This window comes from Nannospalax galili, unplaced genomic scaffold, assembly GCF_000622305.1.
Source record: "Nannospalax galili isolate Female #2095 unplaced genomic scaffold, S.galili_v1.0 scaffold217, whole genome shotgun sequence".
NCBI classification, from domain to species: Eukaryota; Metazoa; Chordata; class Mammalia; order Rodentia; family Spalacidae; genus Nannospalax; species Nannospalax galili.
This window is the reverse complement of record NW_008340643.1, coordinates 1,200,025-1,225,414: the sequence shown is the minus strand read 5'-3', so window position 1 is coordinate 1,225,414 and position 25,390 is coordinate 1,200,025. Positions and strand designations below refer to the sequence as shown.

Genomic DNA, 25,390 nt, shown 5'->3' with positions numbered 1-25,390 from the left:
TAAGTGCTCCCATTGTCATGCAATGCCCACAGAGAACAGAAGAGGCTGTCGGATCCCCTGGAACTGGAGTTACCAACAGTTGTTAGCTGCCATGTGGGTGCTGGGATTCGAACCCAGGTCTTCTGCAAGAACAGTCTTAACCACTGAGCCATCTCTCCAGCCCCTGGCCTTGATTTTTTTTTTTAAAAAAAAAGCATGTTAGGGAAGTCTGCATATGGTACCTGTTCTGCAGGCTACGGAATCTGAGCTGACAACTTCTGGTGCAGTAAGTCCTGTCAGTGAACCAATGTTGGTTTCTAAGAAGAAAGCTGTTTGTCCTCTTCCTGTTGTGAGTGGGTGGGTCAGATGCTATGGCAGTATGGCTCACCAGCTTGCTGCAGAGACCCTAGTCTTCTTGTGGCAGCATCCCGTGAGGTCCAGCCCAGCCTACATTTTTCACTAGGATCCCACCCCAGGTGACTACCACCAGGTTAAGGCAGTGCAGGCTTAGCGAGCCTGTGTGGGTACCTGGCCCTTCTCTGAGCCTCCCCATTCTCTGTCTTCCCACAGAGGGTGTCCGGAGTGGCACTGGTGCCCTCGGCCTGCCCTCATCAGGTGACTTAGTGGGCAGCAGCAGCAGCGAGCATGGCTCCATTTCTCCAGATTCTGATGCCCAGCCTGAAGCATTCTTTGAGAAGGTCCAGGCCCCTAAGCATCAGTTCAGCCACCTTCTCAGGTACTGTCGGTGTCCCTTGTCCTTCTGCTGTGGTCCTCTGAGGACTGCTGGTGTTCCTCAGTGGCAGAATACCTGCTGGGTCACAACCAGGCAGCTGGGAAGGGCTTTTGCCTCCTTTTGGCAGTGCAGCAGGGTGGCCAAGGGGACACTTCCTTTTGACTTAGTGCACCTTGTTTCCTAGCCTTTCGCTTCTCCTGTCTCTCTTCTTCCTCCCTCCCTCTTCCTGTCTGCTCCTCCCCTCACCCTCTCTGCTGGTCCCCCTCTTCCTCTAGTATTTCTCTCCCTCTTACCTCCCTCCCTTCCACACCTCCCACCCCACTTTTTGGTTCCCTTTCCTCTTTTTCTCCTCCCCCCTACCACGGGTGCCCATGGGAGAGTCAAGGAGGGGGGACACCGCATGTCTTGCCCACCAGCACTCCTACAAGTTCCTCTTCTGGAGCCTGGAGACGGCAGTGCATTCCTCTCAGCCCCTCACCCACAGCAGAATGTGCTAACTTCACAGGCACACACACACACGGATGGTTGCATGTGTTTGTCCACAGTGTCCCAGATGAGAGCTCTGCCTTAGAAGACCGGAGCACAGCCTCCTCATTCCCAGAGGACAGGGACCCAGGCCTCTTCCTGCTGCGCAAGGAGAGTGAGCACAGGGCCATTCTGTACAAAATCCTTTGGGAAGAACAGGATCAAGTGGCTTCCAACTTGCAGGAGTGTGTGGTCCAGGTACAGGCTCCAGGGAGGGCATCTGATAATCCCACCCCTCTGCCTAGTCCAAGTCTTCAGCAGGTATAAACAGGGACAGCAGGGCTCCCTGCACCCTGAAACACTGGCATAGTTGTACTGATCACTGTATCTCCTATCACTGTCTTTCCATCATCCTTTCCTTTCCCAATGAAATCCAAAGGGAAACTTGGCAGAAAGTTGGCTGAGTACGCAGTGCCTCTGGCAATGACTGGTAGGTTGATGCTGCCTCCTGGTGGAAAACAAGCCAGATGGCAGCCAGGAGCCCTGGAAGGTGCAAGAGTTCTCAGCAGCCTCTGGCCTCCTCTCACCTTCTAGGACATTCTGGACCTCCACGCAGAAGCCAAGCGAACAGCCACTTTAGGGAGAATGATAATGGAGGAAAAGGGAGTTTTAAGTAGGTCACACTAGTGGCAAACTGATCCTTCTGCCTTTATTTTGCACGGGAAGGTTTTGAAGGTTTTGTCTTGTGAACTATGCCTTCCTAGAAGGCCCACTGATGAGGGTCCTATGGAGTGGTCAAAGAAGGCAGAACCATTTTTTCTCAAGAGGTTAGTGCTGAGGCTGTAAGGCCACCGACTCATCAGGGAGGAGGAACCAGAAGACAAGGATGGACATGGAAGGGATACAGGAAGAGACCCCTTTTCTCTGGGAGTTCCCACAGTTAATTAGCAAACACATTCTAGTTTCCTACTATTTGAGTTTTCTATCCCTCTTTCTCAGAGCTCAGAAGAGTTGCTTCTCTCAGATGGCCACATCAAGCAGATAATTGGAATTCTGAGGGATTTCATCCGCTTCCCAGAGCACAGGGTGATGGCAGCCACAATATCAAAACTAAAGGTGGATCTGGACTTTGACAGCTCATCCATCCATCAGATTCACCTGATCCTGTTTGGATTCCAGGATGCTGTGAGTGCGCTATCCTGTCCTAGAGAACAAGTGAAACTAGAGTTCAGTCAGCATTTTCTTCTGTAGCTCCCAGCCCTTCCTACCTATTTACAACCTGAATCCTGAATTTCAGCAACTCTCTCTTAAACACTAATAGACCAATTGCATTTGGCCACAAAGAGCATGTCTAGGACATGGTAACAAGGCATCTGCCAGCACAGTGGGTATGTTCTTGTGCCTGCCTAGATGAGGTTACTCCAGAACCCAAAACAGGTCTCGTTCATCTGGTATCACATGCTCCCAATACAGTCTTTCATTTCACAGATGCTCAATTCACAGATCCCTTGAATAAGTAATCAAGAAGCCCAGTGAGGTTGATCCCATTGCTGTATTCATCTTTTTGATCTCAACATGACTTAGCGTTTACCTAGAGGAAAATTCATTCAGAAGAAATATGTCAGGCAGAAATCAGGGCAGCATAGCTAATACATCATGTCAGAGGGAGAAGCAAATTAGAACTAGCAGGAACTTTTATTTCTTAAAGTGCAACAGAATAGACATATGGACTTCTGTGATTTTTTTAGGTAAATAAAATTTTGAGAAACCACTTGATCAGGCCACATTGGATGTTTGCAATGGACAACATCATCCGCAGAGCAGTGCAGGCTGCGGTCACCATTCTCACCCCAGGTAGGTGACCTCGTCTTACAGCGAAGCGAAGCTTCAGGCTGTGGAACAGACCAACACTATCCTCTGCATTCAACCATTGCTACTTTTGCCTTGTCAGCTTTATAGTTGCCTGCAGTTAAGTAGATGCTGTCATAGATCTTTCTGGGGCTAATAGTCTATGATAGCATCTCATGGTGCCCATTTACCTGCCCTGTAGGCATAATGAAGTGACTGTGTACAGATTATCCTTCTGATCTTAACAGGGAGTCAATGTTTGAAGGCAGGGAGCCTCCAGTGCTTACACAGCTACTTCAGTGTGCATGCTCACCGAGCCTTTATCAGTTGATAATTAATTGGCTGTTTGTTCTCTTAGAATCATCCTCTCACAGAAACTGGTCTTGGTATGTGTGCTTATGTATATGCACATTTATTCTAAGAGTCAAACTCGGGGCCTCATGCCTGCTAAAGTTCATGCAGTACCTCTGAGCTATGCCCCTAGCCACAATCTTGGGCTTCTGTACACCTCTTTTTGAAATGTTAGAGCAGCTTAATGGTCAAGTTGCTTCTCCTTCTGTGGTACTTTATATGTAAACTGGAGATGAGCATGCTTACACTACAGAGAACCCAATTGTTTCCTCTTGTAAAGTCAGTAATCCCCTCATGATGCATTGCACTGAATTGCCTTGGCTCCACTGAAATGCTAGTTTGATACCTTCATCTGTGTTTTTATAGAGCTCCAAGCCCACTTTGAGCCTGCCTCTGAGACTGAAGGGGTAGATAAGGTCATAGAAGAGGAAAGGGACTGTCCCCTAATAGACCTGCCCAACAGAGAAGAGCACATGATACCCAGAGGCAACAGACCTGGCTTGATGGCTCTGCAGGAGGGCCAGCAGCACCAGCAGCACCTGAGCCTCCAACTGAGCAATCTCAGGCAAGAGACCAACAGGTAAGGCTGTCCCACCCAACTACCTGGATCAGGGGTGAACAGTGGCCTGAACCACCAGGACCCATTGGTTGTTGAAAACTTTACCCACGACTCAGAAAAACATATGTCACTGTCAATGAACTGGGCAAGGGTGCATCTGCCGCATTAGCAGGGGAGCTAGAAGGCCCTTTAAAACATTTTTATGAGTATTATGCCTGTGTATAAGTGCACTCATGTCATGCAATTCCCGCAGAGGACAGAAGAGGATGTTGGATCCTCTGCTACTGGAATTACGGATGGTTGTTAGCCATCATGTGGGTGCTGGGATTTGAACCTGGGTCTTCTGCAAGAACAGCCACTACTCTTAACCACTGAGCCATCTCTCTAGCCCAGGCCTTCCTTCTTGTAATGCCAGAAACCAGACGTACAGAGCCCTGCAACAGATCACAGAGACATCTACCATACCAAAAGTATCAGTATCTGAGTCTTGTGTTCAACACGATGGGGCATGTGTCCCAGCAGTGGATAGCTGTAGCCTTTGGGGTGGGGGTGTATCCTACAACTCTCCCCTAAAAAACTTCCCGATCACTAATTATAATCCCTAGGCAGGCATTAGTAGATTGCCTTATCAACCCGGGGACCTTGGAACTGCCATAATGTTCTCCCAAGCGCACTACTGTTTTGTTACAATTCCCCTCTGCTCTGGAGAATCATATTATCAATAACCTCTTTAAAAATGTCCACAACTACAAGAAACTAGTAGGCGCCTGTTCCAAATGATGTACTGTTGGCTTTCTTATCATTAGCAATGCTAACATAATGGGGAGATTGGGTACTGGGCACACGTTTTGGATGAAAAAAGTGTATACAGTACACTTAGGGAAATCTGAAGTTTAATCTTAGGCAGAACATTTTTAAAAAAGCCAAGACCCAGAACTGTAATTAAATGGTGGCAGAACTTTACATTTTAAAATGACAAATATAGAAGTTGGTAGTAAAACTTAGTATTCCTTTAAAACTTCTTTCCAGTAAGATTTATAATCATCCAACTCATACAATGTTCTATATAGACGCAAAGGTTATTTGAACAGTCAGCACATTAGTGTGAACGGCTAATAAATGCACAGCCTGCTTGTCCTTAGGGTCTGACCCCAACATGTCTGGGAACGCTTCCCACTAACTGTGCACAGGTTCAAGCTACAATTTCAGTGTGCTCAAAGAGGTTCTTCTTAAAGACAAAGGTAGGGTAGGGATGGGAAAGGGTTTTTTACTTGAGTGCCAGCATTTCCTCCTTGCTGTCTTGCTGGGATAGAAGTGTCCATCTCTCCCCACTCCATTTTGCTACTGAATGACTCGAGACTACAATGTTTCCAACCATTTATAGATCTATGACTTCTCAGAAACATTAATTAACTTTATTTACTTAAAGCTTAGTTCTGTAGTCCCTTGTTCACCATCACAGATAAATGAATTAAAAGGGCATGCAGTTAAACCAATCTTATTAGATACATGAACAAAGAAAAAAGGCTAGCCATGGTTCTGACCTTCCAACCCTGTTCCCTTCCTGTGCTGGGGGAGCTAGCATGGGGAGAACCCATGAGTTTCAGGTTCAGCTGCACCAAAACCTGCCTTTCCTGTTCTGGAGAGACAGACTGTTATCAGGAGATCATCCTGATGGGCTGGGTGAATTATTCTCAGGGCCTTAGTCACTTCAGCTTTAAAACTGGGCTTAGAAAAGAATATTTACTTCCTGCAAGTGTTATGAGACTTACCCAACTTAAGGTGTTGAGGATAATCCTAGACGCTGTGTGGAGTACTTGGTGACTTTGCAGCAGCAATGTGCACTGTTCCTTAGTCCCCAGCTGTTAGCTCAGAAACAGTTCTCTTGCTTCCACTGAGCGGAGGACGTCTGCCCACCCTAGATTCAGCTACTTTTATCTGACTTACTTTTAGTAAGCTGGTGGTCCTTCTGGCCGAGTCCTATTAATCAACATGAAACTCACTTTTGTTTCCCGATTCATTTCAAAATGTAACTGTCTCAGTTCACACAGGCTGCTCTAACAAAATATAAACTGGTTGCCTTATAATCAAATTTATTTCTCACAGCTCTGGAGACCCTGAAGTTCAAGATCAAAGTGGTGGCAGATCCGGCATCTGGTGAGGGCCTGCCTCCTGGTGCACAAACAGCTGTCCAATCACAGGTCCTCACGTGGTGAAAGGGCTCTAATCTCCTCTTCCTAAGGCTCCAACCTTCTAATATTTTAACAGAAATTTCAGAGGGACAATTTCACGCCATTGCAAAAATACACCCACACTTTGAGTACGGGTCTTTGGTGTCAAGGAAAATAAAAACACAAGTTTCTTCTACAGAGGCTGAAACCTAGTGGCAGAACTGAGGAAACGACCCACCTGCTTCTTTCTGTAGCCCCACTGTTGGGATTATGTCTGTTTGTTTTCCCAGTATCTAATGTTTGAGTTGAATTGTGAACTTTGAATAATGGCTTTTTTTCTTTTTTAAAAAAACAGACTTTGGGAACACCTAGTTCAAAAAGAGAGAGAGTACCAGAATCTTCTACAGCTGACTCTACAACAGAAAACTCAAGAGTTACATCACCTTCAGTTACAATACAAACCTGTCGGTGAGTTCCTTTCCATCTGCTCTAATGTAGGTGTGTGTGAGGGACAATACAGTAAGTCAGGTCTCTAAATTCTGGACTACTACTCATAAAAAACAACATGAATTGATGTTATATGCAGTATGCCAAGGGAAAGAGCCAGATTTGAGGAGGACTATTAGAAGTACAGAAAGGGACCAGTATGAGAGATGGGGGAAGAGTGTTAAATATAATCACAGTATCTTACATACATGGATGAAAATGTCATAGTCAAACCTATTATTCTGTACACTTAGCATATACTAATATGAAAAATGCCTCCATACTGATTCTGGTTCCATATTCTGGAACAGGCAAAACTATAATGGACAGAAATCAGAATGGGTAGAGGAGGGCTCAGAAGGTAACAGGGTAACAAATGAATCTTGGTTGTGATGCATAACTGCGTGTCAAACAAACTCTAAAAGTATGCCTTAGACTGGCTCTCAGATTGTACCCCTTAGGAAAGGGTTACATCTACCTCTTGGAATGAGAAATGGATACGCCCTGTTGCAAAAATCTTAATACAAGCTTCTTTCCTTTACTTCCAGTGCAGTCAGGGATATCGAGCCTAAAATAAGGCACTTTAAAACATTTAAATGACTGATGCCACCATCTCAAATTCCAAACATTGAAGATGTCCTAGGTAACACTGATCATTGATTCTACTGTCTGGAAAGGAATCCAAGAATTACAAATTGCATAATATGTATTAAAGCAGCTGAATCATTTCCTTTTCACAGCACATTTACATTCTCGATACTTTATTACATCCACTTTGTTACTTTTGAAGCATTTTATGGTTACACATTACATACAATAAAACAAATCTGTGATCATTACAGGTGGTACAGAGAACCCAGTACCCACTGATGGACTGGGAACAGATAGAGAGCTTATAGACTGGTTGCAGGTACAAGGAGTGGATGCAAATACAATAGAAAAGGTAAATTTCTAAATCAAAAGGATTCCCGTAATATTGTTGGAAAGCTGCTTCTCTCATATAGTGAATCTTTGTTTCAGATTGTTGGAGAGGATTATACACTTTCTGATATTCTTAATGATATCACTAAGGAAGATCTAAGATGCCTCAGACTACGGTAAGGCCTTCCAAACAGTTTGCATGATAGAATTAATTTTTCATATGAATATCTTTTTAAATGAAATAGAAGACAAAGTGCTGGTAACTTCCCCCAATCTTTGAAATTGATTCCCTTTCCTATGTCTTAGCAAACACTAGTGGCCCTCCAAACTCTGGAGTTTTTCCAGATTCAAGGTGAGAAGGCAACATGAGAAGCCAGGCCCTTCCAGTGGCGGCCTGCACGCCTATGGCACCATATGCAAACACTGCTAGGGCACGTGTTAACTTTCGCACATGAAGACAGCATACTTTCAAAATGTAAGGCTCTAACTTATGGCAAATGTAGAATGATGCCTGTGACATCTGCCTTAAGTGTCCTATGGAAGAGGTTATTGAGGTTTGCTTTTCTTATGGAAACTCTCCTATTTTACAGTGGTGGTGTCCTCTGTAGGCTCTGGCATGCCGTCTCCCAGCACAGAAGACAAACTCGGGAATCCTCACAGTGAGCTAAGCTGGGGATAGTGAGCAAACACCCTGCCTGTTTGTGGTTAAAGCTTCTATTCACGTACACACACATTCTGCTGAGTTTACACTGAAAGACCCTTATTAATTTGCAGTTTAAAGACTGTCCTTATTGAAACATTTAAAAAAATTTATTTTATAAAGATGATTAGGATTTATAGAACTGTATGTAATGCCAGCAGTGAGACTGTCCTTATTGAAACATTTAAAAAAATTTATTTTATAAAGATGATTAGGATTTATAGAACTGTATGTAATGCCAGCAGTGACCCAGTATATTACATTTTCAAGATTATACTTCAGCACACATTGTAGTACTTGCTGGAAAGATAAAGCACTGGGTATTTAAAAGAGCAGGAGTCCCCGTCTGATGAACCTAGCATAATACTTAAATGTGAAAGGTTAGGAAGTGTGCCTTGCAATGGGAATGTAAATCCATGTTTGTTGAATGTCTAAATGGAGAAAAGTAAATTATTTTACCTTTGACATGATTGTGAAGTAGTTTTATTTTAAAATGCAATGATTCTTTCAGCCCTTTCCTGATTATAATAGTCTACTATGGAGACATGATCAGTGTTTACAGCATCCAGTGCCACAATGCAGGGCTAGTGTGGCTGCTACTCTTCTACCTGAGCGCATATCCCAGCATTGTCTCCATGAGGACATAGCTACGATTGCCCCAGAAAAGGTGGCAGGCTTGCTCCTTTTAGTATGTGTTCTAGGATATGAGCGAAGGTTAAAGTCTGCATCACCTATTTCAAACCTATATAAACCCAATACACTTTATAGTATTCACATGAAATACATCTAATGCATCAATGTACAAACTGCATGCAATTATTCTCCCTTTAATTTACAGGTTATTTTGCAAGACTTTTGTTGTCCAGATATTATTACCTGTCCTTTAAAGTTGAGAGCACAGAGTTCCTTAAGAGTGGATGACAAACAGCTCATCCATTACACACAGGCTCCTATTAACTGACTGACTTAAACTTGATCCACTGGTTCGCACCACGCACTTCAAAAGGTGGTTCGCTGCTGTAGATGTGATAGCCTAATTCCTCCAAGGGTGGCTCAGGATCAGCTGTGGCAAACTGGGCAGCATCCTCGATTTCTTTCCTCACCTCAACGTCAATCTCCTAAACATAAGATATAGTGCAAGAGGTTTCGGAATCAACAATAGCTTTGATACACTAGAATTGTCTCAGAACCTGTTGTTAGTGTCACTATGACTTTTCCAATACTAGAAGTAGCACTGTTCATTATTTTGAATGACAATTATATAAGAGAACAGCACAGGAATTAAAAATACAAAGTATATATTGAGGGGAGATGTAAAAGCTTTTGCACCAATATAATTGACTTAATCTTCTATTGCTCTTTACCTTCCTTTGAGACAAGGCTCCAACTAACCCCAGGAGCTCACTGCTTGGCTATGCCAGCTGGCCAACTGGCCTGCCTCTACCCAAAGCTAGGGTTGCAGACATGCACTACCATTCTCCATTCTCAGCTTTTACGTGGGTACTGGGAACCCAAGCTCAGATCCTCATGGCTGTGCAGTAGGTACTTTACCAAGAGAGCCATCTCCCTTGCTCCCCAGTTCTTAGCAGAAAGACCAAAAACAATAGCCCCGTGAGATTTCAGAATTAACAATGCTCCATCTCTTCACTTTTCTGGGCTTGGATATAAGCAACTCTCTGGCTACCCAAGGGTGGCAACATTTTGTGAGGGGTGAGAAAGTGATTGCAGAGAAAGGAGAGCCAGCCTTTAAGCCAGACTTAAACCTCCAACTATACCTTTAATTCTTCAACACTTGCAAGATTGCTGTTCACCATTCTATCCTTGAGAAGCATAATAGGGTCACTCTTACTTCTTACTTCCTGGATTTCTTCTCGTGTGCGGTAACTGTGGGGAGGGAGACACAAGTGACAGACAGGTAAGAACAGTGCCTGTAGATTTGGGGGGAGGTATCTGAAAATGATCAAAATGCATCGCACGAAATTCTCATTTTAAAACAGTGACTACGGAGCAGACAGTAAAACACAGGAGACTGTTTTTGAAAGGGAGGAAACACGAATACCGATGTCAATGTGTGGAACAGCAGGGGTGGCAGGCTGTTAGGCATCTTTTATAGAAAGCTCTTCATTATAACTCAGGGCTCCTCTAGCATTCTGACAAGGGCCACATTTTGGTTTCCTTTTTGGTCTGGAAGGGACACTAGTCCCACCCCTCTGACCTCATGTTTTTACATGGGTTGAGCAGTAGAAGCAAGCACAGGCTTTGATGCATCATAATAGTAAGCAGGAAACACATATGCCTTGCCTTTCCCATTAATACCCCAAAGCAGCATGGCCAGCAAATGCTTGGACACCAGGTTTTCTGATTGCTTCTATAATTTACAAAGCACATTTTTTTCCTCCATTATTTGCTCTGTCTGCCATTAAAATCTATTCTACAAAGGCTTTTAACTTTGACTACAGCAACTTCTTTTAACTGTGCCAAACCTGTGAATTCAGAATTACATCCTAGAGCTAAAGGAAAAGGGAAAACTCCTACCTTCCATGTGCCAGTTAGCCTGGCTCCCTATCAGAGGATTTCCAAATCCTAGTCTTCTTTTGTCTCGCCTAAATTTGAGGTAATAACTACATAAAATAAATGCCCCCAAAATATTACTCTATCAACAGATTTGTTTTGCATTAAGTTTCTCACTTATACTTTAGTTACATAATGCTTTTTGTAAAATTAGTGCTCATGCTAACACACAGACATACAGTAGGGCTCTTCAGACTGCCCTCTATATTGAAGCATTGCTTTTGGATCAAGAAACTACTACTTGATGCCAACAAAACTAGTTTGATGAAGTGAATTTGTATCTGGATGCTACAGCAAATACTGAAATGCTCTGCCATTTTATTTAAGCAGCCCTGAAGCCCACCCACTCTGGAAACTACGCTTGAGATTCCCCATAATTACCTGACTCCAGGGTCACTCATACTGTGTCCATGGTAACGGTATGTCTGCAGCTCCATCAGGATGGGCCCCTGAAATAGAGCACACAAGTGGTAAGACAATGGGGACAGCAAGCCAACAATCCTTGGGCTCAAATGAAGGACTCCCACCCCCAGCATCCAATACCCTTGCATCTAGCATCTATAAATCAGCTGACTTGTCAAGAGTTTATTGGTTGACTTTTGTTTTGTTTTTGAAGGGGGTCTTTTGGGACAGTCTCCCTATAGCCCCTGATGGCCTCCATCTCACAGAGATCTGCCTGCCTCTGCATCCTGAGTGCTGGGCTTACAGGTGTGAGTGACAACACCAAGCTGGTTGGCTGATTTTTAATACCTAATTATACCCCTTCTCATTTTTGCCAAGAAATAAACTGTAGGGGTGTGATTTCCAGGCTGTGGACCACTGATTCAGAACAACTGGTTAAACTAGCACTGAAGCTACTTCAACCTCCTTTTTTGCCACTCTGACTGTTCCCCTTTCCCTTACTGCCACACACTGAAAGATAAAAAGCTCAAGATCGATTACGCTATTATATAAGCGTGGGGGATTCCAATTTGATCAACCAAGTGTCTTATGATTAATGAGGAATACATAATAACCAAACCAAAAGGTAAAATATTGTTATAGTGAAGACAGAGGCCAACTGCCAAGGAAACACTACAAGCAAAGATTTACCTCACATAGGAGAATTGTGGACTGTTTACCAAAAGATGACCATGCTATTCAGAGACCCATCCATCCACCTGATGGACTCTGCTTTCCTAACACAGCTCACTTAGCCACTACCCCGGGATAGTTACAACAGTTACTTGGGAAGACTGCTTTTATCTTTGAGAGCAATGTCATAAATCTATAGCCAGAAAAAAACAAATCAAAACAAAACAAAATTTTACCTTTCCAGACCTACAATAGGCTGCTGCAAACTTGGTTGCCTCTCGGACACACAAGATATCCATTCCATCTACCTGTTAATAAAGGGGGAAGGGGCAGAATTTACCATCCAAATCCATTTTACCTTTATTGTGCTGTGGGGAGATGGAACCCAGGGCCTCACAAGCTAGGTAAGTACTGTACAACTGAGACACAGCTCCCAACCCCCACTATGACTTTTACATAACCTATTCATGCTTAAGATGATAAAATGGTTCAATTTTGCTAAGACTGTCAAAGCATGCAACAGGAAGGGCATCTAGCCGACAGGGTGTGACTCTGTTTCTATAATAAGTGACCTTACCCTCAGCCCAGGAATAAAATCTCCTCTCTTGTAGTAATCTGTGCTGGCCGCTGCTCTCTCAACCGATGTTCCCATTCCATAGCGATTATTCTCACAGATGAAAATACAAGGCAATTTCCATAATGCTGCCATATTGTAAGCCTCAAATATTTGACCCTAAATGTATTTATGAAAAGGTCAAGTGGTTTCATTTGCTTATTTCCCTAAACGATATCACCATTCCTAACAATTGTTGCTCTGCCAGGCACAAAGAGCTAGCACAAGGCTGAAAAGCCTCGCCTTCTAGATCCAAGTTTCTGGTGGTGAGAAAGGAGCGTGAGTTGGGGATGGTGAGAAGCAGCAGCATCAGACATTCTGAGGCCCTGCTACTAATGTAAAACACACTGCAAAGATCAACATGGAAAAATGTGGCCACCCAATCAGTTTTATGCTTTATCATCATCCATCAGACCTGCTGATAATCAGAGTAAACCAGCATCTGAGATTCAGCATCTAGGACAGGATCTCAATAAGTGCCCTTCAGGGACTGGTGATTACTGAGACCAGAACAGGGTGAGCAAAGCTATGAAGAGGCAAGGTTCGGACACCACTAGACTACTTTGACATTGCCCTGGAGTTCAAGAAAAGGAGCCTGTGGATTACAGCACAGGTTTGCAATGGCTTAGAAATTTAAAGAGGTCTTCCACCACATGGCATGTTTGCAAAGCACTAATGCTGAGCAAAGAGGAGCGTTCTCACCAGAATGCACCCTTAGAAGGTTGTGGTGAAACATGTCAAGTGAATCTTTCACATGGCCGTAAAATCAAATGTGAGTGTGCCATATCAAATGCTATTTCCATTAATAAGCAATACACCATTTCTTTACAAATTCAGCTCTGGAAACAACTTTCACAACTTTGGAAATAAAACTGTTATTGGAAAGTAAAGAGATGTACTTACCTGATTAGCAGCACCATCTCCATATAATGTCAAGCAGACCTCGTCTTTCCCATTGTACTTGCAGGCCAGAGCAATCCCTGCTCCCAGGGGCACCTAACATTAACCATCAAGAAATTCACCAGAGTTCAAATACTCTCCATTTTAACTCCTGGAGATACTTGGGGCAATTATACTAGTTCTCTGAATCTTCTTACCCCAACCCTGTCTCTATTCACTCTTTCAACAAAACATCAATATTACATTCTGTTTCAACCACAGCTCAGTTTCAAATCCCAAGATTTAACTACTAACCCTAACAAGTTAAAAAATGAAAACAAGATATGAAATATATATAATTGAATCCAGACTGGAGAGATGGCTTAGCAGTTAAGAGCATGTACTGCTCTTGCAGAGGCCCTGAGAATTTGGTTCCCAGGACCCACGTGGAAGCCTACAGCCACCTTAACTCTAGCACCAGGGGATCCAACACCTCTGGCCTCCATAGACACCTGTACTCACATTACATACCAACAAGCACACACATAAACACACAATAAAAGGGTGTGAGAGATGGCTCAGCAGTTAGGAGCACTGGCTGCTCTTGCAAAGGACCTAGGTTCAGTTTTCAGCACCCACATGGCAGCAAACCACCATCTGTAACTTCGGTTCCAGTGGATCTGACACCCTCTTCAGGCATTTCATATATGCAGGCAAAACACTTATACATATAAAATAAAAATAAAGACAGGGTGTGGTGGCATACACCTTTAATCCCAACACTCGGGAGGCAGAGGCAGGCAGATATCTGTGCGTTCAAGGCCAGCCTGGTCTACATAGCGAGTTCCAGGCCAGCTGGGGCTACAGGGACACCCTGTCTCAAAAAGACCAAATAAAATTTAAAAAGTTTAAATACATAAAATAGAATCCTACAGTAGACATGATATTGCATGATGTTAATGATTCATCACTCATGAGACGAGGACTCTGTACTCATTAAAGTGGGCTTTCAATTATTATTAGGCTATAGATCTGACAGCCCCTCTCTTCTAATCTGGCCTCAGTGCTCGCACTGCCTCTGAGTAGGAAAAGGAGGGTGAAGTGCTGCGATGAAGCATTAAATGTACTGAAGTCTAAAAGAACAGCTCCACTGCTACGGATTCTTGCTCACAAAACACATAGGAAAGCATAAGCTAAACCATTATCCAAATCTACCCATTAGTGGCTCAAATGGCAAATAAAAGAAGCAGTTAAGTCTTTAAAAGCAAACCAAACTCCCCACACACTGAAATCTTCCAGACAGAAGTTCTCTGGGGTGCATAAATTTCTGAAGACACAAGGCCAGACAAAAATCTACTGAAAAAATGAGATCTTCCTCAACTACCTGAGCTCCAACGATGCCATTGCCTCCATAGAAGTTCTTGGCGTACATGTGCATCGATCCACCTTTCCCTTTAGCACAACCTCCTCTTCGTCCTAGAAATGGCAACATATACATTCATGCATGAAAAACCAAGTACACAACGCAATTAAAACTACACCCCAAGAGGTTACTGAGTCCAATCCAGTTGTCTAAGCACCTGTCCCTCCTGCAAACATGTTCTTCCTTGTCTCTGTATCCTTTGATAAGGAAAGTTGGAGTAATCCCTATGCCCCTTCACCATTCCCACAGTGCCTGTTCTAATCACTTATTTGCCTTCAGATGTAATCTCAACATTTTTGTGGGGGGGGGAGGGCAAGGGCAGGTAAACATACCTTCTAACTTCTCCTACACTGGTAAACTAAATATTCAAGATTCAAGGAAGACACAGAAAAAAATGATTAAACAGATTCCTAGAATGTGCACTGTATATCAAAGTACTTCAACCTAATTAATTTTCTCTGACTATTGGGTTTCTGCTGGTCTGCCCGAGTGATTAACGCTATACTTTACAAACCTTTAAACTCTTACCTGAGGAGCCAGATGATCTCACAAATGGTTTACTCAAAGGCATACAGAGGTATCAGAATGACAACAACAACAACAAAATCCCTCAAAAGATTTTAACACTAATTCATAATGGTCAGCAACTCAATGGGAGATATTTGAAAACTTAACTCCACTGACTTCCCCTTTCTCTAAATCCACAGCAAACCTGTTAGCTCAGCAAGAATTGCTCGGACAGAAAGGCCCCGAGTGAAGGTGAAGCCATGAGCCCGATACGCTGTGATGAGATGGTCCGTGGGGTTTATGCCAGCCTCAAGGCCCACACAGCAGGCTTCCTGCAGTAGAGGAAGAAGGAACCATGAGGCAATGTGTTATGTGTTTGTGGATTAAAAAGTTTCTATTAGATCCAATGTAAAACATGAGTTAGCAGAACCTGTCATTAGTAGCCCACAGAAAATAACTATTTTTCATCAAAACAAAGGGTAGAGTAAGGCCCAATCCAGAAGCCATAAACAACCCACAAATGTGCTGTTTCCTTTAGCCTGGATAGTGATTAAAAAAAATCCTCAAGTCAGGTGTCAACAATAAAAAACTGATAGAATATCACACGAAAACCAAGTGTTCCCATATGGAAATAATTGGCTAGAACCAAATCTTGGCATCTCTGGGTGGGATATACCCATCCAAGCTCCCGATTGATCCATCTCACTGCTCTTCACATTCTGTTATACATGGCCTACTTTGCTCATTTACTCTACTTAGCTAGCTCCTTCGGGCATTGGAATCTGGAACCCTTGGCCTTAACCCATTGTGATGCTTAATATTGTCAACTTGAAAAGATCGAGACTCAGGTAAGAGACAAACTCTGGGCATGTGTATGAGGAAGTTTCTAGTCAGGGCTTTAGTGAGAAAGCCCACTCTAAATGAGAGTGGCACCATTCCATGGGCTGAAGTCCCAGACAGAATAAAGAAAGCTGGTGGAGCAGCAGAATTGGATTCACGCTTTCTGCTTCCTGACTGCAGATACAATGTAAGGAGCACCTACTACCATGTCTTGCCCAGGTGCTTCCTTATGTTACTTTTGTCTTGTATTTTGGTCACAGGATAAAAGTAACTAATACACTCAGAAGGCAACAAAATAACCCTTCCTCCCCCAAATGTATACAGTATATATGACTGGGATTCCAGAAAATTTTTAAATAGGAAAATTCTAAGAGCAGATGTAAGAAGCCAGCAATGTTGGGTGTTAATGAGTATCTGAGTAATGTGAATAACTTCATAGTGAGTTTTGGCATTCTAGTTTCTATTCTAAAATCCCAGCCTCAAGTCTTTCTGACATGAAAGGCAGGGTTAAAAAAAAAAACACCAAAAACAAGGTACATGCCCTTGATCCCAGCACTTGGGAGACAGAGGCAGGCAGGTATCTGTGAGATAAAGGACAGCCTGGTCTACATAGCAAATTCTAACCCAGGTAAGATTATTGGGAGCCCCTGTCTCAAACAAACAAAAAGAACCAATAAACAGAAATCATATTTAAAGCCAGGTGTGGTAGCTCATGCCTATAATCTCAGCACTCTGGAGACAGAGGCAGGATTGTGCAAATTCCAGACACTCCAGTGGTTAATGGTGTTTGGACACCAAGTCTGACCTGAGTACAATCCCTGGAACCCTCAGGGTGGAGGCAGAGACTGACTCCCACAGGCTGTCCTCTAATCCCACTGCCCCATACACACCCTGGCATATGTGTGCCACCCCACAACAACAAAAAAGTGTTACAAAAATTTTTTTAAACCAGGTGTGGTAACACACATCTTTAACCCCAGCACTCAGGAGGCAGATCTCTGAGTTTGAAGCCACCACGGTCCACATACCAACTTCTAGGCCAGCCAGGGCTACATAGTAAAACCCTACCTTAAAAAGATTTTTAAAGGATGGATGAGAGGGGAAAAGAATGAAGATGGTGGGCATGGAGTAAAGAAGGGAAGAAAGAAACCGTATTTAAATACCTAAATAACATGGCTTTATAACAAACTACCACTTACCTGACCATCACACAAATGACAGAACCCACGAATAATTTTCTGTTTATACAACTGGTCCGCCTTTAGCTCCATCCGGCGCACAGTCTGCATCATCCTGTAGTACTTGAGCCCATCCTCTCTGGTGAGCACTGTGGTGACTGGAGGGCCCTCTTCCAGCCGGTGAAGGTCACATTTCTGAAATGGAGTAAGGTGGTCATCTTCCACAAACACTGCTGACTCATTCTAAGATCTAACTCTACACAAGTAACACTCAACTTGAGAACAGCAAAGGACCACATTGGCAGTGCTTCAAGAGCTGTGTGTGATGGCAGACACCTGTGATCCCATCACTTGGGAGGGTGAGAGCAGGAGGATCAGGAGTTCAAAGTTATCCTTCACTATATAGAAAGTTTGAGATCAGGCTATGCTACATGAGGCTTTGTCTCAAAAACAAAGCAAAAAATAAATAAATAAAAAAAACCCACCAGCGCTTCTGCCTCCTTAAATATACAGTTATCAGTGTTTCTCTGAATTACACCGCATATCTTAGGCCTGGATGTGCAGCCTGTGGCCCAATGGCCAGGTACATCCCAGGATAGCTCTGTGTGCAGCCCAGCATATTTGTGACAGTGCCATGTCACAACTGCAAGACACTGGACACCCTCACTAGAATATATTTTTAAAGCTCATCTTCCCTTAACTACCAGCAAGTTGTTCTTGCTAAACTTCTCTGGAATATTAGGAAGAAAATGACCCCCAAAAGTAACAGCATCAAAATGCCCTATCCTGAAAGTCAAAATGTGAAGCACAATGCACCTGTAGAAAAGCCAGGAGCACCAAGTGCCACACCTTCTTACCTTAATCTCAAATGTAGCATCGTTTGCAAAATTACGGGATGCGACTATCACTCTGCTTGCCTAGAAGGCAAAAACATACAAAATCAGTCAGCATTGTTTCACTCTTAAGTAGTAACCTATCACCATCATTAATCTGTGCTTGGCTAAGGCAAAAAGGAAGGTGGCAAAACCCAAACCCATCCATTCTGTTGTCAAAGTGAGAGTGTAACAGGATTACTGGCCAGACTGAAGAAACCAGATCATCTGTGGGCTTTGTGAGGTTCACTTGCAAAAGAATACTTCCAATCAAACTATTGCTTAATCCCTATTTCAGGTAAACTACTTTTGTATGTATGACATGCACCTGTGAGGAAAAATAACTATTCAAAGTATGAGAAAACTACCTTAGTGAGAAACATCTGGGATAGAATCAAAGCTATTAACGCTCTCAACTAAAAACAATGGGCTTCAGCCAGCCATCTTCAAGAGAGGCCTAAATCTTGAGAAGGCTCTCCTGAAGTCCCAGCTGGAGGAGTCCTGTCTCATGCAGGGATCCTTTCTCGCTACTCAGGGGTACTGACTCCTTTCTACTCTCAAAACTGAACAGACCTGTGCACAGCAAAAACATTTGATGTGATGGCTAAGGCTCGGGTTAGACCACAAAAACTTAGAATGATTCTCCCAGGGTAGCCACTTTCTGCCACATTTTCACATACTGACAGGTAAACCAGCATCACTGCTTTTCATGGAGACTTGAAGCTGGTCCCAGAAAAACATGTTTGATGTATTGTAATAAAATCTATTTTGTTACCATGTAACTAGCACTGGACTTGATCTTGCTGAGGGCTTAAGATCAACCTAAGTGTACCTCTTGAGTATCTGAGCCAGTAGGCGGAAAGCTAAGATCTGCCCGCCCCCCGTCCCTCTCCCTCTTGGTCTTACTATGTAGTCTAGCTTGAGTGTGTGGTCAGTAGGCAAAGAGCTAAGTTTGCGGTCTCTCTCTTGCTCTTGTTCCAACGGGGTCTTACTATGTGGCCTAGTCTGACCTGGAGCTCCCAATCTCCCTGCCTCCACCTTTCCCAAAGCTAGAATTACAGGCATGCATCAACTTCTACTTATCTTTGAAGGGGATATATTCCAAGGAACCCCCCCCACACACACACACCACCAGTAGATGCCAAAAGCAACTAGCAGTACTGAACCCTGTTGGCAAGCACTGGTGACACCAAGACAGCTGACCTGATGACAATCAAGATAGCTCCTTGGTGACTAACCAGCAGGTGGGTGGAGTATACAGAGCAGATACCTAGACAAAGGGATGACTCACGTCCTGAGCTGGACAGTGCAAGATTGTATCATATTATCTAGAATGGCTCACAGATTAAACCTTGTGAATTGTTTCTTTCTGGAACTTTCCACTGAGTATCTTCAGACCACAGTTGGCCACAGGTAACTGAAACCAGGAAAGTAAACCCATGGAGAGGAGGGGAGGAGGAAGTCCGAGCAGGGACTACTGTACTATTATCTGATAAGGTCAACAGATAAAGACCAAGGAATACAGGCAAGGACACCACCAAAGGAAAAGAAATTCAAAGACCAGTAAGAAATGCTTCAATTAAATTAGAGGTACAGAGAAAGCATAAATATATCTCAAAATGAAAACAATTTAGAAAGTAAAACAAAGTAGCTGGGTAGCAAGCAAAAGGTTGTTTGGCAATTATGAAAAGTGCTGTTTTGGGGGCAGTTAAACAATTTTGTGGTCCCAGAAATATCTATTGTATTGCAAACTACATTTCCAGATACAACTATAGAAACCAGTTTGAGGAACACACTGAAAGTAGAGATCAAACCAGCCAAGAACTGGTAACAGAAAAAAGGTTAAGTCCTTTCTCAATTATAAAGTGGAAACAATGATGACTGATTACAACATAGTGCTACATACTATAGAGCCAGGGCAAAAATCACAGCTACGTAGAGCTACTTACTTTCTCTCCCCTGGCTTCAATACTATGTATCACAAAAATAAGTGGCACTGATACAACTGATGACTACAGCAAAGTTAAAAAGCTGGAAGTCCTATCAGAGGTGGGCCTGTACCGGAGTAATTTTTAACTGAGAGTTTTTTTGTTTTTTTTTTTTTGAGACAGGGTCTCCTGGTAGCCCCAGCTGGCCTGACACTATGTAGCCCAGGCTGGCCTCGATCTCACAGAGATCTGCCTGCCTCTGCCTCATGAGTGCTGGGATTAAAGTAAAGGCCTGCAGCACCATGCCTCAGTAACTGGGAGTTTTGAAAAGATAACTTCATTATTCTCCCCTACCCCCTGCAGAGGAATAAAATAATTATCTTTAAGTGGAATTCCTGATGGGGGAAGGTGCTGGGGATTGAACCCAGGACCTCATGTGCTAAACCTCTAAATGAAATTCTTTGGCAGACTATGAACAACCTATTCAATGAAATAAAACTTTAAGTTGCTAAATACACAAGGAATTATTCAAGTGATGGAGGAAAAGTATTTTAAAAGCTCCAGAATCTAGCCATGGCTGGTACAAACCTTTAATCAGCACTCAGGATGCAGAAGCAGGTAGGTGGATCTGTGTGAGATCAAGTCCAGCCTGGTCTACATAGCAAGTTCTAGGCCAGCTGGGTGGGTACAGGGAGACCGTTTTTTTTTTGTTGTTGTTGTTGTTGTTTTTTAAAAAAAAAAACAACAAAACAGCTGGGACCTACCAGCATTAATGTAAAAGCCTACCTTCTATGCAAAAAGCCAAAGAGATTGGTAGTCAAGAGCTCAAAAAAGAGATCATACCAAATACAAAGAATAAGACAGAATAAAAATTTTAAATGCAATTCAATCTGACAAGCTTTGAAAACTATCAACCTTCAACCTCATTCAAAAATAAAAATCACAAGTTTGTGAATTATGTCAGTTTCATACCCAAAACTCTTAAGATGAGAGAAAGGCAATCTACAAGCCCGTGGCAAGTCTCCAGATCTCCCTGGTTTTAAGAGGGAAAGGACAAACTGAGAATAAAATGTGAAAAGGTTCAAAACGTGCAGAGTCCTGAGACAGAAGATAATTTTTTAGGGGGGTTAATTTTAGGCAGAAGTGTCCCAGCCATGAAACCAACTGCCTAACTTTTCTCCCTCCCCTCACCGAGTTATCAGGCAGACATTGTGGCTCTGGTTTCACAAGTCTGTGTAGTTAGGGTGAGCCACTGTTCATTATTTGCCAGGGGGGTTTGTGAGGGTGAAGACACATTAGAGTTTAGTAGTCTACCCAGAGATTTTGGTCAACTTTAGTTTTCCATAGTCCATATTTTGAAAAGCTTCAGGAACGGTTCCTAATTAGTGTGTAACCAAGCACCAGTCACATAGAAAATCCCTAGCTACTAGAGAGTTTTCACCACCAAGTGAGAAAATAACCGGCCACTTTCTACGGTGACTTCATCTCTGAATTCAGTTTTTCTTCTACTGTAAGGTGATGACGAACCCTGTCAAATATAGGAAACCATAAACCTGACTTTCAGGCAAAGTAATAAACCTACGGTGAGTGTTTAACAATAAAGGTTTAATGATGCTTCCAGTTCCCTACTAGTACTGTCCTGTCTCCAAAAGGGAGCACCTCTTAATAGCAGAAATTCTGCAAGAAAGGTGGGACCTTTGTTTTTAGATTTAAACTTTTTGAATCGTTGTTTGAATTAAACAATATTTGATTTTTTTTTTCCTTCCCACATTATTAAGTGGTACAAAGTGTCTCCTGGTTTTCACATCTATTCTTTCATGACCAATGTCTTCAACTAACAATCTTTGGCAAACACCTAAGAAACATGTTAAAAACATGTCTACATTACTCATGTCCAATTAAAAACTGATGCTAGCTGGGTGTGGTGGTGCATGCCTTTAATTCCCAGCACTTAGGAGGCAGAGGCAGAAGAATATCCAAGTCAGCCTGCCTGGTCTACAGCCGGGGTTATAGGAAGACTGTGTCTCACCTCCCCCTGACGTTGCTAGATTAAAGCGTGTGAGGTTTCTGGCCTAATACACATAGAGAGAAGTGCACTTTGCTGCGGGGTCCAATTCAAACGCTAATACAGTATTTGGTGAAGTGTGTTTCTCCACTAGCCAATGGGATTCCCAAAGTAGTTTTGACCTTTCCATAGCCTGCCTATACCAAGCAGAATTGCTCAAATCTTGGAGAAATCACTAGAGCCAGAATTACAAGTCAAAGCCCGGGGGCAGTTATACCAAGAAACAGCCCTTCAGTGAGGCTAGAGGTGAAAATGCTAAAAAGCTTAGGTATTAGGCACCTCTAAAAACCCGGGCCATAAGTTTTAACCTCTACTTCCAATCCTCCTGTTTTCCTTCCCTACTTTGTACCCCGAGCCTCTGTTTAAGCGTGTTTAAGGGTAAAAAACTCCTCTGGGTTGAGCCGGACTGCTCTGAAATTGACCTCCAACGACAACAAAAAAAGCTGAGACGTGGAGGGAGTTTGTTTGCAGGCCTGACCTTATCCGAACCCGCCACAGAGCTGAGTACAGGTGAGCCACAAGTGTACACCCTGATGGGCACCCGGACGTGCCAGATGCTAAGCACAAAGGCTAACATACGTGCCTCTAGTTGAATCCTCAGGCTAACCCCACTGGGTAAGGATTCTTACTATCTTCATTATAGAGATGAGGAAACTGGGGCCCCGGAACTTTTTTTTTTTTTCTTAAATCACTTTGCTTTTTCTTGGAGCAAGGCTAGTAAATGGTGAGGTCAGAGTGTGCAGGGAACAGGGTCTCCAGACTCCTAGCTCTTAGCTACGTCCTATGCTGCAACTCAGCCAAGAGCACGGACAAGGAGTGTGAAAATGAGCGGAGTCAATCAGAGGCTGGAAGAGGCCCAAACTCCGCCTCCCAGAGTCCAGCAAAGCAGCGGGCTGTTCTGGGGCGCTGCTGTGGGGCCGAAGAGGAACCAGGCCAGCGCGGATGGGGGAGCGCGGAGGACGGGGCGCAGACCCCGAAGCAGCGCGCTCCGCAGGCCGGCCCGCTTCCACGCCGCTCCTCCCGATGCCCAGCGGAGCGCGCCACGCGGAAGGCCCAAGCGAGCTCCAGGAGTTCCTCCTGGGCGCCCGGCCAGACGCGCGCTCCGAGGCCCAGCCCGCCCTCCTTCGACCCCGCCTCAACCCCGCTCGCGCCCCCAGCCAGCCTGGTGCGCTCAGGCGGCCTCACCGGCTTCTGCGCAGCGCCGGCCAACACGCGGGACACAGCGGCAAGCATCTTTCTCATGGAGAGCACGCACACAAGGTGATACCGATGCCCAGACACCGTAAAGGAGCGGCTCGGGTGTCCCCAAGTCTCCTTCAGGCACCCTGAGATGACGCCACGCCCTAAACGCAGTGACGGAGTCGGAACAACGTCACGCGCCACGCCAGCCTACTGGCCAGTCGGAACGGCTGCGGGGGATGGCACCGCCCATTAAGAATTAACCAGAGAAGGGGCGGGGTTGTGGGCACCTTGCATCTCTATGCGCTGAGCTGGTGAGGAGGCGGGAACCGCTCCTTCAGGCACCCTGAGATGACGCCACGCCCTAAACGCAGTGACGGAGTCGGAACAACGTCACGCGCCACGCCAGCCTACTGGCCAGTCGGAACGGCTGCGGGGGATGGCACCGCCCATTAAGAATTAACCAGAGAAGGGGCGGGGTTGTGGGCACCTTGCATCTCTATGCGCTGAGCTGGTGAGGAGGCGGGAACCGAGGGCGCCTGCGTGGGATAGTGGCGGGGGGGGGGGGGGGGGGGGGGGGGGGGGGGCCGCCCCCCCGGGCGGGGTGCGGCCCCCCCCGGGGGGCGGGGGGGGGGGTGGGGGCGCTGGAGGCCCAGCCTTCCCAGTGCGTTGTGCACCACAGGCCTGCGGAGAAGGGGAGCGGGCCGGTCCTGCCGGTGGTGCACCTTTGCAGCCTTGGCCGGGTACCGAAAGCCAAAGCCGATGATGGTTAGCGAAGGGCGGGGGCCCGAAAGACAAACCATCTGGTTTCTAGAAATGGTTCTGCCACTAACTTGAATTTAAAAGATCACATGGGAATTGCAAAATGTTGCTCTTGTTTACTAGAATGAGAATAACAGAGATAGATTCACCAATTAAATGTTGAGAGTTGCCAGGTGCGGTGGCACATGCCTGTCATTCTTGCTGTTGGGAGGCTGGAGTAGAGCTGGGAATTGGAGGCCAGGTTTGCTACATATTTCAAGGCAAGCTTAGGCAACTTAGCAAGACTGCCTCAAAAAAATACAAATAAATAAAAAGCAGATGTTGCTAACTGGCCATATATGTACAAGAGTTCAGACTTTCGGCATACTTTTTTTGAGTTTCTCTTAGTTTGCTTCTTTCCATGAGGACTCGGTTTTAGGAAATCAGATTACACGTGAGTTTTCTGTGTATTGTACAAGGAACAAGGTAGAATCCTGCATCTCTTTTGTGCCGTTGTTTCCCAAACACTGTGAAGATTAAGACACCCAACTTTATGAGAACAGTGAAGGAAATGTATAAATGATTATTTCTCAAAGTTTGGAGCACCGTGATAGTCACAGAGGAGGAGATTATGTTGCATTAACAAGGTAACTTCAAGTTATAACTGAATCAGAGAAGCAGAGGTTCATTTTCCACTCATATGTCCCGCATGGATTGGCCAGGTACTTTTTCTATGATATCACTCAGGAACCCAGGATAAAGGGTGCTCTAATATTTCAATATATAATCTCCATAATTAATGCAACATGGGAAGAGGGAGTTTCCAGAAATTCTCAGAAGGACTCTCATAAGCTTTGGCTGATTTGTCCCTTTTCCCAGCAAATGGAAGTTCTGTCATCCAGGGAGGATGAAGGATGAAGTAAATACAAATAGTGGTGCAGAATAACCCATAGAAGAAAACCACAAATCCTTTACCAAGACATAACTGAGTAAAGAAAAGGAAAGGAGTGACATTTCCTTACAGTAGAATTGCAAATAATTAATGTCAAGGGAATGCTGAAAATATGGGACAGCTGTGTGTGCTTGTAATCCCCATGCGAAGAAGGCACAGGCAGGAGGATCCCTGGAACTTGCTAGTCAACCAGAGTAGCTGAATTAGTGCTCTACGGGTTCAATAAGAGACCCGGTCTCAGGAAATAGCATGGCGAGTGATAGAGGAAGACATTGGACATCAATTTCTGACCTCCACAGGCATGTGCACGCATTTACAAACACCACGGGGGGTGGGGGGATATATCACCATTTGG

At 44.3% G+C, this 25,390-nt stretch overlaps 2 protein-coding genes across 2 annotated transcripts in view; one reads left to right on the top strand and one right to left on the bottom strand.

The window, feature by feature from the left end:
* Map3k15 (mitogen-activated protein kinase kinase kinase 15) overlaps positions 1–8,304 on the top strand; it is a 139,080-nt gene extending 130,776 nt beyond the window's left edge. Inside the window, exons 21-26 of the mRNA XM_029564781.1 lie at positions 550–715; positions 1,258–1,435; positions 2,177–2,362; positions 2,926–3,031; positions 3,743–3,956; positions 6,462–8,304. Coding sequence (XP_029420641.1) covers positions 550–715; positions 1,258–1,435; positions 2,177–2,362; positions 2,926–3,031; positions 3,743–3,956; positions 6,462–6,642 — 1,031 coding nt within the window. The 3' untranslated portion in view covers positions 6,643–8,304. The remainder of the gene's footprint in view (positions 1–549; positions 716–1,257; positions 1,436–2,176; positions 2,363–2,925; positions 3,032–3,742; positions 3,957–6,461) is intronic.
* Positions 7,337–23,523, bottom strand: Pdha1 (pyruvate dehydrogenase E1 alpha 1 subunit). Its single transcript, XM_008835701.3, has 11 exons — positions 23,349–23,523; positions 18,156–18,215; positions 17,320–17,493; positions 15,486–15,612; positions 14,735–14,826; positions 13,375–13,467; positions 12,436–12,591; positions 12,095–12,166; positions 11,166–11,233; positions 9,989–10,097; positions 7,337–9,331 (listed from the first exon to the last, which is right to left on the bottom strand). Exons 1-11 carry the CDS (start codon positions 23,403–23,405, stop codon positions 9,167–9,169), a joined length of 1,173 nt encoding a protein of 390 aa, XP_008833923.1. The 5' UTR covers positions 23,406–23,523; the 3' UTR covers positions 7,337–9,166.
* Between the last annotated feature and the right edge of the window lie 1,867 nt (positions 23,524–25,390).